The sequence below is a fragment of the Lipotes vexillifer genome, unplaced genomic scaffold (assembly GCF_000442215.2).
Source record: "Lipotes vexillifer unplaced genomic scaffold, Lipotes_vexillifer_v1.1 scaffold67, whole genome shotgun sequence".
Classification (NCBI taxonomy): domain Eukaryota; kingdom Metazoa; phylum Chordata; class Mammalia; order Artiodactyla; family Lipotidae; genus Lipotes; species Lipotes vexillifer.
The window spans coordinates 4146120-4158791 of NW_006797638.1; the positions used below are offsets into that span (position 1 = coordinate 4146120).

At 38.6% G+C, this 12672-nt stretch overlaps 1 protein-coding gene across 1 annotated transcript in view; it reads right to left on the reverse strand.

The window, feature by feature from the left end:
• The window catches only part of LOC103089149 (G-protein coupled receptor 98-like), a gene marked incomplete at its 5' end in the record, with an annotated part of 321935 nt that overhangs the window by 87286 nt on the left and 221977 nt on the right, over positions 1 to 12672 (reverse strand). The window contains one exon of the mRNA XM_007469765.1: positions 1747 to 1904. Coding sequence (XP_007469827.1) covers positions 1747 to 1904 — 158 coding nt within the window. The remainder of the gene's footprint in view (positions 1 to 1746; positions 1905 to 12672) is intronic.

The following is a 12672-nucleotide window of genomic DNA, read 5'->3' on the forward strand; positions in this document are numbered from 1 at the left end:
GAGCGGTTTCGCTAGTTGAGATAGAAGTGTGCTAGGGCTTTTAGCATTATGTTCAATGCTTGAGGGCTGTTTTTCAGATAATCAGAGCATTGTTTATCTACTGTATCCACGATGGCTCATATCCAAAAAGGCACAGGGGTGATTCAGGCATGAAAGGACTAACTCGTTAGGTTAGGCCCTTATGATGTTATCATTATTGAAAACATGCAAACATTGGCACTTTTACATAATATACAGAACAAAATAAATCTGGTTATTTGCGGAAAGAAACAAACTTTTCCTTCAAAAGAGAATATGCATTTTAATAAAATGAATCTCAAGTTGAATAAAAGCATAGCTTCTAGATAAATTCTATATCCCGTGAAAAAGGTGGATTTCTACATTGAATATTGCTTTTTTAATGGAAGAATCTAAGATTAATCATAACCTTAAATAATATTTCTGCCCACATAATAATTGCATGCTAAATGGGAGAGAAGAGGGAAGAGTTGGCTAGATACAACTATCTACAAACTACCCCACAGACTAATATAAAAGAGTCCCTTCTTTTTACATAACAAGGAAAATCTTTTTGCATCTTCCCTGACACAGTTTAGGGACTACAGGCTTTTCATATATTAGAATGAATCCTTTTATTAGCCTATAAATGACAATATCTATTGAGTCTCTAATAATGTATTAGACATTATTATATTATGTATTCTAGGGACTTCATATATGGTATCTTGCTTAAACTCTGAAAAGCACTTAAAAAGTGAAGAACTCCATTCATTTGGCTTTAGATTTGTAAAAGCTTAGAAAAGACTAGTCTTCCACTTGGCCCAAGCGGGATTCCTCCACCCCCAGCTCATTAGATTCTCCCTAATATCACTCAAACCATTTTAGAGTGGGTTTTCTGTATGTAGGTGTTTAGTTATTGTTCCTTAAACAAATTCCTAAGAGACGCTAATCTAACAACAGAAAAAGAAACACATCATAAAAACCTGTGTTAAGCATGATTCAAAGGGAAAAAATGAGCTGTAGTGAAAGCCAATTTGAGCTGGAAAGACTGTACTCTTAAGTAACCAGACATGTGTAGCCACTTATGAAGCTGTCTGGTCACATATGTTTTTAAACATTTGTCAGCACAGTCAAAACTCCACATGCAAAATACAGCACTCCCAAGCATTATGGAGGTTTGTGAAGAAGTCTCAGAATCTGAAAGAAATGAACAGATTTCACAGGTTGAACACAGGTTGTTACTGCTTGAGTTGAAGAACACTTGGGGAAGCAGCTCCCAAAGGCTGTGAGTCATTTACTTGAATATTAATATCTCAGGGACAAAACTGGCATCGGAATAAAACCTGCAGAGCCCTGAAGAAAGAGAGATGTCAGGAAGTCCCAAGGAGTGGGAGAAATTGGAGAACTATAATTTAACTTATGGCTTCAGAGCTGAAAGCTAAGTCGAACCTCATTCATTTTCTTTTTTTTTTTTTTTTTTGCGGTACGTGGGCCTCTCACTGCTGTGGCCTTTCCTGTTGAGGAGCACAGGCTCCGGACGCACAGGCTCAGCGCGAGCTGCTCCGAGGCATGTGGGATCTTCCCGGACCGGGGCACGAACCCGTGTCCCCTGCATCGGCAGGCGGACCCTCAACCAGTGCGCCACCAGGGAAGCCCTCACTCCTTTTCTTGATAAAGAATATTCAGTGACCTTTTCCCTCCATTAAAAGTCCCCATCTTAAAATACAAATACAGTTTCTTTCAAACCTGCAGCATTTGTTCTTCCTCTGAAAACATCATCATATGCTTTCCACTGTGGCTTCACCTGGTAGGCATGGATGAACACCACAAATACTACCACGAGGCACATTAACGGAACAAGAGCTGCACTGAACAGAGCTGCATAGATGTTTGGGATGAAACACCTGGAAGAGACAAGAGAAGAGATAACTCAGCTTCAACATAAACATTTCTAAATGCACCATGCATTACATCACCGCTTTATACTAGCTCTTTGTATCTAAATGTTGGCAAAAGCAACTTTCTGGCTTGCCAAATTGGAGCTCTGTTTGAGTAGAGGCTACATGACTAAATCTAACCTACTGCTTCACAAAGTAGGTTCCATGGAACATGCATATCCTGAGGTGCTCAGAAAACTTCAAAAAAGGTTACGGCCAAACAAATTTCAGAAACGCATATTTGCTTTTCCAGCTCTGTCTTCTTCGTCTAATGAGACCACGGTTTCACTAGGGACCACACGAGGGAAGATAATTGCTTTCTTTTATCTTTTTAAATTTTTTATTGAAGTATAGTTGTTATACAATATTATGTAAGTTACAGGTGTACGATACAGTGATTCACAATTTTTAAACATTATACTCCATTTATAGTTGTTATAAAATATTGGCTATATTCCCTGTGTTGTACAATATTCTCTTGTAGCTTACGCTATACCTAATAGTATAACCTCTTAGTTCCTACCTCTTTTATACCTAATAGTTCTACCCCTATGCTGCCTTTCCCCTTTCCCTCTCCCCACTGGTAACCACTTGTTTGAAGAAGGTATTGTTTAAAGGCAAATTTGAGGATTCCCAGGGCTCAACTCTGTAATTTCCACAATTTTGTTCTCTGCTTGGATGACAGTTTTTGTCATTCCTAAGCTGTACATTTCCCTAGAGCCATTCATTCTCTTGAAAATGATGACAATTTTCCATTTAGAAGCTATACTGCATAACTGTATCCATTATTACTGAGTTTATTTAGATCAATGAGGTTTAAGGTAAACTTAACATTATTTATATATTTTGGTAATACTGAAATTCCACGGAAAATGGTTTTAGAGATGTAATTGGAAGATTTTACTCACGGGTTATAAAAATCATCTTGTTCATATAAAATCTTTCACAAAAAAATCTCAAAATGGAGGACTGTTAAATAGGTTCTCAGTATCTAAAATTGTGCTTCTGAGGTATTCTTATAGAGGACACACCTCCTACAACTTATAATGGCAAAAATACTTTACAAGAAATCTTAATAGTAGAGAATGTCTCTTGTGAAATATTTTCCCCAACTTCTCCATTTTTTAATACATAATATCTGCAAACCCAGATTGCAATATAGCCAAAAATAATGGATGCTGATAACTCAAGGAAAAAATATAACTTATTAAGAAGAAAACCTCAAAATCCAAACTGTAGGTAATCAGGGGAAACACCCATTCTTGCAACTTGGGAAATCAGCCCCTTTGATTTTATGTTTAAAAAGAGATACGTTATTAAAGACTTTACTCAGATATTATTTCTAATTAATATAATCTGCTAAATGTATTCCTCAAGTAAACAAGACACATTTCAAGAGATATTTCAACACACATTCTGCATCTGCAAAGAGATGTCAGAATGATGAATTTTCTGGCTTTTAGAATTTAATTTGGACAGCATAAAGCCTGAATCCTTCCCTGTACACTCATTTGTATGCCAAAAGACCCACATCTTCCAGGTAAAAGGCATGTGATTAAATAAAACAGGCAAACATTAATGGCTTTGATCTTGAATATATTTCTGCACTAAAAATAGGGGTCATGTTGGCTACTTGTTTTTATGTACATTGGCTTTAAATGATTTCTTTTTTTTAAATTAAATTAAAAATTTTTAACATCTTTATTGGGGTATAATTGCTTTACAATGGTGTGTTAGTTTCTGCTTTATAACAAAGTGAATCAGTTATACATATACATGTTCCCATATCTCTTCCCTCTTGCGTCTCCCTCCCTCCCACCCCTCCAGGCAGTCACAAAGCACTGAGCTGATCTCCCTGTGCTATGCGGCTGCTTCCCACTAGCTATCTACCTTACATTTGGTAGTGCATATATGTCCATGCCTCTCTCTCGCTTTGTCACAGCTCACCTTTTCCCCTCCCCATATCCTCAAGTCCGTTCTCTAGTAAGTTTGTGTCTTTATTCCTGTCTTACCCCTAGGTTCTTCATGACATTTTTTTCCCTTAAATTCCATATATATGTGTTAGCATACGGTATTTGTCTTTCTCTTTCTGACTTACTTCACTCTGTATGACAGACTCTAGGTCTATCCACCTCATTACAAATAGCTCAATTTCAATTCTTTTTATGGCTGAGTAATATTCGATTGTATATATGTGCCACATCTTCTTTATCCATTCATCTGATGATGGACACTTAGGTTGTTCCCATCTCTGGGCTATTGTAAATAGAGCTGCAATGAACATTTTGGTACATGACTCTTTTTGAGTTATGGTTTTCTCAGGGTATATGCCCAGGAGTGGGATTGCTGGGTCATATGGTAGTTCTATTTGTAGTTTTTTAAGGAACCTCCATACTGTTCTCCATAGTGGCTGTACCAATTCACATTCCCACCAGCAGTGCAAGAGTGTTCCCTTTTCTCCACACCCTCTCCAGCATTTGTCATTTGTAGATTTCCTGATGGTGCCCATTCTGACTGGTGTGAGATGATATCTCATTGTAGTTTTGATTTGCATTTCTCTAATGATTAATGATGTTGAGCATTCTTTCATGTGTTTGTTGGCAGTCTGTATATCTTCTTTGGAGAAATGTCTGTTTAGGTCTTCTGCCCATTTTTGGATTGGGTTGTTTATTTTTTTGTTATTGAGCTGATTTGTTTTCACCTGAATTATGGATTCACTGCCACAGGCTGGCTTAAAGCAGGTTAGACAAACACAGACACTGACAAAGGAAGTCACACGGGCTTCAGTGTTTTATTTTTTATCTTGAAAAATGTCATCACAAGTCAATTTCAGGCTGTAAAATGGGGATAATTACGGAATCTACTGTGAGCTGTTTTAGGATAATAAACATTTTGTACACAGTGTTATGGCGTACAGGTTTGGCTCTCCAACATCTACACTTGCCGGTGGCTGGCCATGTTTGGTTCTCACCTCCATCTGAAGTGCTTTCCTGAAAACTTTCCTTTATTTTAGAGGAAAACATTTGAAAGGAGGACTTCAATGAATGCCATGCGATCCTGGTCAAAAAATAAATTGGGCAAAGTGGACCTCTGGGAGGTTAGAAGTAACCAGGCATGTGTGCAGTGGCTTTGGGAAGAGGGGGAGAATTCCCGAAGTGTCACAGCTCTTCACAATCTCATTTGCAATTCTCCCTGTTTGTACAGTGACTTGGCCATGTTGGGCCAGCCATTCTTTCAGAGAAAGGTGCAGGAAAATTATCTAATCCTGAAGAAACCCTTTTCCTCTCTGTTTCTTCAGAACCCTACAAATCGTGGCCTCTCATTAGCATCAGGCTGGTGAGAGTGCCCTAAGTTTGTCCTCCAACTGGTCAGCGTGGGGCCAGATCATGAATGAGGAGGGCTTGGGCCCCCAGCGCGCCTGCCCTGTTTGCAGCCCCTTCTGCTTTCCTCTCCTGCTCAGGTACTACAGTCCAGCAGGGGCTTCCCTCACCCACTCCTGTCCAGCTGTGACTCCATCCCAGTCTCCCTCCAACAAACTCTCTGCCTTGTGTACTACCTCTCTTAGGGATTAGGGGGTCAGACAACTCTCCTGCAACAAACACTAACAGATGCAAATGAGACAGGGCTGAAAGGGTAACCCACAAGCGCAGGCCGCAGTCAGGGCCCCTACTCATGTGACTTGGGCCACGGATTGCAGATGGAGCTGGCTATGTCATTCTACATTTCTATCTTATATACTAACACTTCCTTGTTTTAAATTCTCATTGAACTTTTCCTTTAAAGCTAATAGGTATTCTAAGTTTCTGATCAATCTTTTCTGAATGGAATTTCTACTGATGTAGAATAAAACTTGTGACATACATTTAAAAGTTCCCAAGATAAATGAACTATACCCTACCCTTAAAGGAAAAATAAAGCCTCACTAACCAGAATTTTCTTTAGTCCAACTGACTAAGATGTACAGTACATCCAGGTAGTCTGAAGATTAGATCACATGAAAGTGATGTGGGGAGTTAGGAAACTGAATATCATGTTCAAAACTGTTTTTGAAGTAAGGCTGGGAACAAATTCTTGGAAAAACAATGTAATGTAAGAAACAAGCAGACTGAATACTATGCATACACAGGGCTGTGGAAGCAGCTGATTAACCTGCTGGCAACTGTTGCTTCAAGGACAGCTGTGGCAGTTACCAGAAAATGAGACAACGGCCATGTGGATTTGCTTTCCTAAAAAGGGCGAGGAAAGTTGTTCCTTGTAATTACTAGCTCAACCAGCTTCAAAGCATTCTGGCGACCCTTCTTTCTTTTGGTGTTAAATATTTTTTTGGGTTCTTGTAATCACATGACTAACTTTTGCTGTTCCCTTTTAAAGTTTCATGGGTAAATTTTCTTTCTTATTATAACCCTCAGACAATCCCACTTTATTTCAAAATCTTGCCAGGACTTCATCTTTTTCTCTATTTTAAGCCAGATGAAATGAGTAGATGTTGTTTCACTATCTTCAGTTTTTCCTCTTCAAGTCTACCCTGGAGCATTCACAACGCCTTATGTCACGTTCTCATTTATTTAATTTACTTATTTAAAAAATATATATTTATTTATTTATTTTGGCTGCATTGGGCCTTCATTGCTGTGTGTGTGCTTTCTCTAGTTGTGGCAAGCAGGGGCTACTCTTCGCTGCGGTGCGCAGGCTTCTCATGGCAGTGGCTTCTCTTGTAGTGGAGCATGGGCTCTAGGCACACAGGCTTCAGTAGTTGTGGCGCACAGGCTCAGTAGTTGTGGCTTGTGGGCTCTAGAGTGCAGGCTCAGTAGCTGTGGTGCACGGGCTTAGTTGCCCCATGGCATGTGGGATCTTCCCGGACCAGGGCTTGAACCCGTGTCCCCTGCATTGGCAGGCAGATTCTTAACCACTGTGCCACCCGGGAAGCCCCTCACTTTCTCATTTAGTAAGATTATTATTACCCCCTCACCCCACCCCACCCAGGTAGTTCTTTATACTTATTGAAGTGTTTTTACTTGTATTGCCCAACTTGATTAAAAAAAAATTATGTGGGTGGTATACAGTATTTCAGTTTTTTTATTCTTGTATGAAATCAGCATAAGGAGGGGCTCAGAAGCAAAGAGTCCAGGAGAGACAAAAGCTTCACTTACAACTGCTAAAAATATTGGAAGAGATGCTGGGAACTCCCTGTACGTGAAACTGTAATTTGAGTCCATTTAAATTATATTTTAGAGAACAAGTTGACCCTGGCGCACTGGAGGACATGAAGCAATCCAGGCAGCAGACATGTGCATTACATCTGGGTTACATAGGTAATGAAAAAGGAACTAGGTAATGAAAGAATAATAGATGTTTGTTTCTAAGGTCTTTATAAGTACTTCTCCTCAACAAGACAATAATAATAGTTATGACTCATAGGCTCATGTGCCAACCTCCCCCAGGAGGGGAGATTTCTTTAATGACGGCACCTATGTCACAGTTACATTTGCCACTCCAACCAGCTTTTTCTTTTCCACGTGGAAACTCACGGTGATGCCCCACTTTATACGGGAAAAAAAGAGATGGTCTGTCAGTTTCATTCCAGAAATTTTAAAATGTATGATGGATCAAGAATTGTCCAGTTATTGCAAACTGAGTTCTACTTTGTGTAGAAAGTACAATACATCGATGTACTGGCCCTATTACTTGAAGAATACAGATGTTATTCATTATGTAGATGCCTATAAATAATATCTAAGCCAATACTTACGAGTTCAATATTCCTTTCCTTGCCCGCTCAATTTACTTTCTTTCCAAAGATGATGTTATTATTTAACACACACTTTTAGTTCACCTGTGAATTTATGTATGTATGTATGTATGCATGTATTTCTGTGTCTATGTGTGCATTTCCTGTCCCATCCAAAATGACTGGAGAGAGCCCTTTAAGCACATTCATTTTTTTCTCAGGAATAAATTTATGAAGACATTGGAGTGAAGAGAAAATAAGTGTTTAACGAGCTGCAAGTTAGGAAAATAAATTCTTCTAGAAGTCCTTCTGTGGTACTGCATACAACTGAATTCTAAAATTCATCTTCCTTTAAACGCTAAACAAGAACAATATTAAGACTAAGTTGCAGATAAGCCCTACACAGTGAAATCTCATATTAGGATAATGTATGGACTTAGAGGAGAGGAGGAAAAGCCAAGTATTTTCTTAAACTGAATTAGCTAGTAGTGAAAACAATCTTAAATATTTACTACTACTGTTTCCACTTCTTCTACCACTACTAACAGTGTTAGCAGTGATCATTTACTGTGTGCCAGGCATGAAACTCAATCTTTACGTGCATTATCACACATAAATATCACAACAGTCCCCTTAGCCTCATTGTACGTATGGAAAAATGACACAAAGTACATGAGGTCAAATGCTAGAGCATAAATAGTCTCATTCTGCTACCGCTACAATTCTAAAACTATTTCACGATTCTAGCAAAGACATATTAGAGTTAGTAGAACAGTGTTTCCTTGAGGACTTGGACTGTAATTTTTTTAGTATTTCTCCTAGTCCTTTGCATAATCAGATCCTTAAGAAATGTTTATTTCACTGATTTTTAGCAGTCTTTGAAACCACTCACTTTTTTAAAAAGTAGTCATAGAAAATCCTGTATTTCCTGTGTGCTTAGTTTAATGAAAATCCAAGCAACATTTGAATATCTATCACGTATCAGGTATGCTGCTGGCCATGGAAGGGCAGATGAAGATGCCTAAGGCACGGTCCTTCCCATCAAGAAGATCATAGTTACAATAAGTCAATCTAATCTTCTATTCAAAGCATTGTTAATGCATCAGCATCATCAACACTACCTGGGAGTTTGCTATACATGCAGAATCTCACACTCCATGACAGAGTTCCTGAAACTACATTTTAACAAGATCCCCACGTGTTTCATGTGCACATTGAAAAGTTGGAGAAGCACTCTTCTAGCGCACTCATGAGGCATAAAGTAGCTTAAAGTAATTAACAAAATTAACTAATCTTTATATCTATTTGGCAGTGAAGCCAAGTGTAACCCCAAAAGGAGAATCAGGCCCAGAGATTTTGCAGCATATGGTGTTCACAGCAGCCTGAAGAACCAGAGAGAGAAAAGCAGCAGGAAGCAAAAGGGATAGAGAAGCAGAGATGTCATATTTAGAAGCCTGGCAATTAGCTCCTGTCACATTTAGAAGCCTGTGATTAGCAACCTGAACATGCTCGTTACAGAAAAGGAGAGAGAGAGAGAGCAAATAAAGTGAGAGAGGACACAAGCGATCTGCAGACCGGTGGAACAAAACAAGAAGGGGAGTGCTGGGCTGTGACAGGTGTGGATGGGAGGTAAATAATCAGCTGCATCTAAACAACCCTTGAAGGAATAAGGATTCTGTTAGTTGTGCGCACAATAGACATGTTCCATAACTGCTGACACTGCTCAAGGGTTCTGGAAGAGCCTGTGTTCTATATACCTCTATCCTCACATCCCACCCACAGATCACCCAAATACAGGTGACTAGCTCTGAGATGGATACCTGACCCAAAGACAGCCATTCTTCTGGCTTGCCTCTGATTTATAACTTGGTGACTCTGCTCTAAGCGTTGAGCTGAGCCAATCAGTTTTTTGGTCTTGAGAATTTCACATGGATAATTGCCAGTTAGTAGTGGGCACTAGAACCATTCTAAGTTCAGGGCAAACAGCCATCTTGGAGTAAACACACAGTGAATATAGAGTATAAATGGATAGAAAAATGGCGGGGGGAGGCAAGGGTTGGGAGGGGCATTGAGATGTTCACCACAACAAGAAGTGGGACTCTGTGGTTCCTGAGAGAGGAAGAGTGTGGTCTGGTCTTCAGCATTTTAATTCCAGGTCCTCTGAGGTCCAACTACACCTCATTTCCTGCCGATATCACTGCCATGTCTGCCAGTTTTAGAGCTCAAATCTACTCCATGGTTAGCATCGCTATCTACTTCTATGCATTGACAAGTGATCAAAGAATAAGAATTAGTCTCACCTTTTAGTGTTTAAAATGTATCCACATGCTTATATTACTTGAAAAGATTGAGCTAAGAAAAATGTCGACACATCCAAGCAATACTGTTTCATCTACTTCAAAAGGAGCAGATATTTTGATTCACTGAATATTAAACTGCCTACAATTTTGAAGCAGTCAGATATACTACATACACTAAAATGCAGCCTTGTATTGTACATAATTAGCTCATTAAAAACTTAAAGTATTATCAGCATAGAAAGAATTGATAAAAAACAGTCTGAAAATCATGATACCCCCAAATGACCTTTTCTTTTTGTTCTTTTTCCAAGAAACTCAAGTCTGAGCAGTCTGTCCCCTTAACAACTTGATGATACTGTTGAAATCGGTCCAGTGGACAGTGCTTGTCAACTGCGCTCCAGGAAGGTTCCAGTGAATCAAGCCCCTTCAGAATTTAATCAGAACAAGGTCTGACTCGTTACTTTTTGCATGTACTAATGCTCTATGTCCTCATAAAACAAAATTGATAGGTACTGGAAAATGCCATTGTCCTAGACCATTCAAAGGTGTCCTCCTTAACCTCTTGCTTACCAAGCCTCTGAATGGATGGCTAAAAAGTTTTTTCCGACTAATCCTATCACCTTCTTGTATCTGAAAAGGTGATAGAGGTGACCATGGGAATACAAGATTAAAGTCCAAGAAATATTTATCTTTTTGCACCCCCTATCTTCATTCACAATTGTACTTATGGACAACGATACTCAGAAAATACTCATTAACTGTAGTATCACAGACCAGCTCTAGCAACCACCCAGTATGAACATATTAAGCGTGTTTAGATATCTTAAAACACATCTTTGATGTGCTAACCCATTACTCTGAAGACCAACATCCTTAAATATTTGTTCAATAAAAAATTCAGCACATCAGATTAAACTGGACTCAGCAACAGAGTGAGGAAAGCAGGAAAGCAGATTCAGGTGAGGTAATCCCCCATCACACAGGCAGGATGAAGTATCCATACTTTCTGATCTTAGATTGATGTTGGAGATACAATTTTTTATTTTTGGCGCTTTGAATCTGTGATTTCAATAAACTCAAAACATTTAGGGATAGTTTAGAAGAAGTTAGGGGCTATGTTTCATGAAAGCATGAATATTCTCTCCTTTTCCTGATTAAGATTCTGTAGACTTTGGAGTACTGCTCCCTCCACAAACAGTCTTAGAACACACTTGTAGTGTTTCATTTAGAGCCCATGGAAATTATGAGAAAGGTAGAAGTGCATGTCTATGCTTACAAAAGTGTCACTGTGGCCACTCTATTAATGATATAGGTGTTTCAAGTGGCAAAAAATCCTGAGAGCAATGGTACTCATTTTTCAAAAGGACAAAATCACTTGGTAGAAGGATAATCTAACTTTTAATCGACTATATACTACTGAACAGTAGCCATGTTACACTGTCCTGAAGATTAGGCCCACAGATTTCTCTGGCTTTATGTGAAAGTTGCAGATACTCCAAGAAAAAATGCCTAGAGTGCTCCCTGTAGGAGTGAATGCTCAGTCATACCCACATCTTGTATCATTTATACTCACATTAACATTTATAACACATTGCAATAAGTAACGTTCCTAAATATTGACTTAAAATCACTAAGAAATTGTTAATTGAAGTTAGTCATACCCTGTTTAAAATACACTATACACTTCCTTGTGCTTCCTGTAAAATTTTAATCCTGGAAACAACAGTGTTAACTTTTAACTATTGAGAGAACAGAATAATGCTAAGTAGATGAGGTGATAACGTCAATTATTTCAAGGTCATTATGTCAAGCTGTAGAAAACATAGTTATGTCTCAACTCCAATACTCACTCTGTTGCTGAGTTCAATTCAATCTGATGTGCTGAATTTTTTATTGAACAAATATTTAAGGATGTTGGTCTTCAGAGTAATGTGTTAGCACATCAAAGATGTGTTTTAAGATAGCTAAACACCCTTAATATGTTCATACTGGGTGGTTGTTACAGCTGGTCTATGATACTACAATTAATGGATATTTATTGAGTATTTTTATACCTCCTGCACTGTTACAGTTACAGCTGGAAACCTAGCAAATGTAAAAGGCATAACTTCTTCCCTGAAGAGTCTTGGAGCAAGAGATGCACAATGTAACAATGAGAGAACATTATAAAATCCCATAATACACTGCCAACATGTGAGGGATATCTAATAAATGCTTAAATGGTTAAGAAATACAGCCCAAAATATCTGGGGGAAAGGAGATAGAGTTTATGGATTAATTTCAGAAAAGGAAAGTAAAACTGGAAGCAAATGGAGGCCAAAATTCTGTCCACTCTATGGGGAATCCCCAGCTTTGATGGGAAATGACACATTTCACTTTCCTTGAAGTTTTGAAATCTTAAGGATTAGATCACACAGATGTAGAAGCAACACTGGAAAGTCCGAAGTTGGAAAGTCTTACACTAGATACCAGATACATAGATATAAAATGATTTCTTTTATGATTTATGTAAAGAATTTTCTCAAAAGAAAATGATGTTGCTATTGACAATTTTTGTGCGGGAAGGACAGAGTAGGAAAAAAAGTCTCTTACTGGATCAGGATAATACTGCCTACAAAAAAAAGAGTGTACTGTTAAGAATGAAGGCTCTGGAAGCAGACTGTCTTGAGTCAATCCTAGGTATACCTTTTACTGACTCTGTGACCTG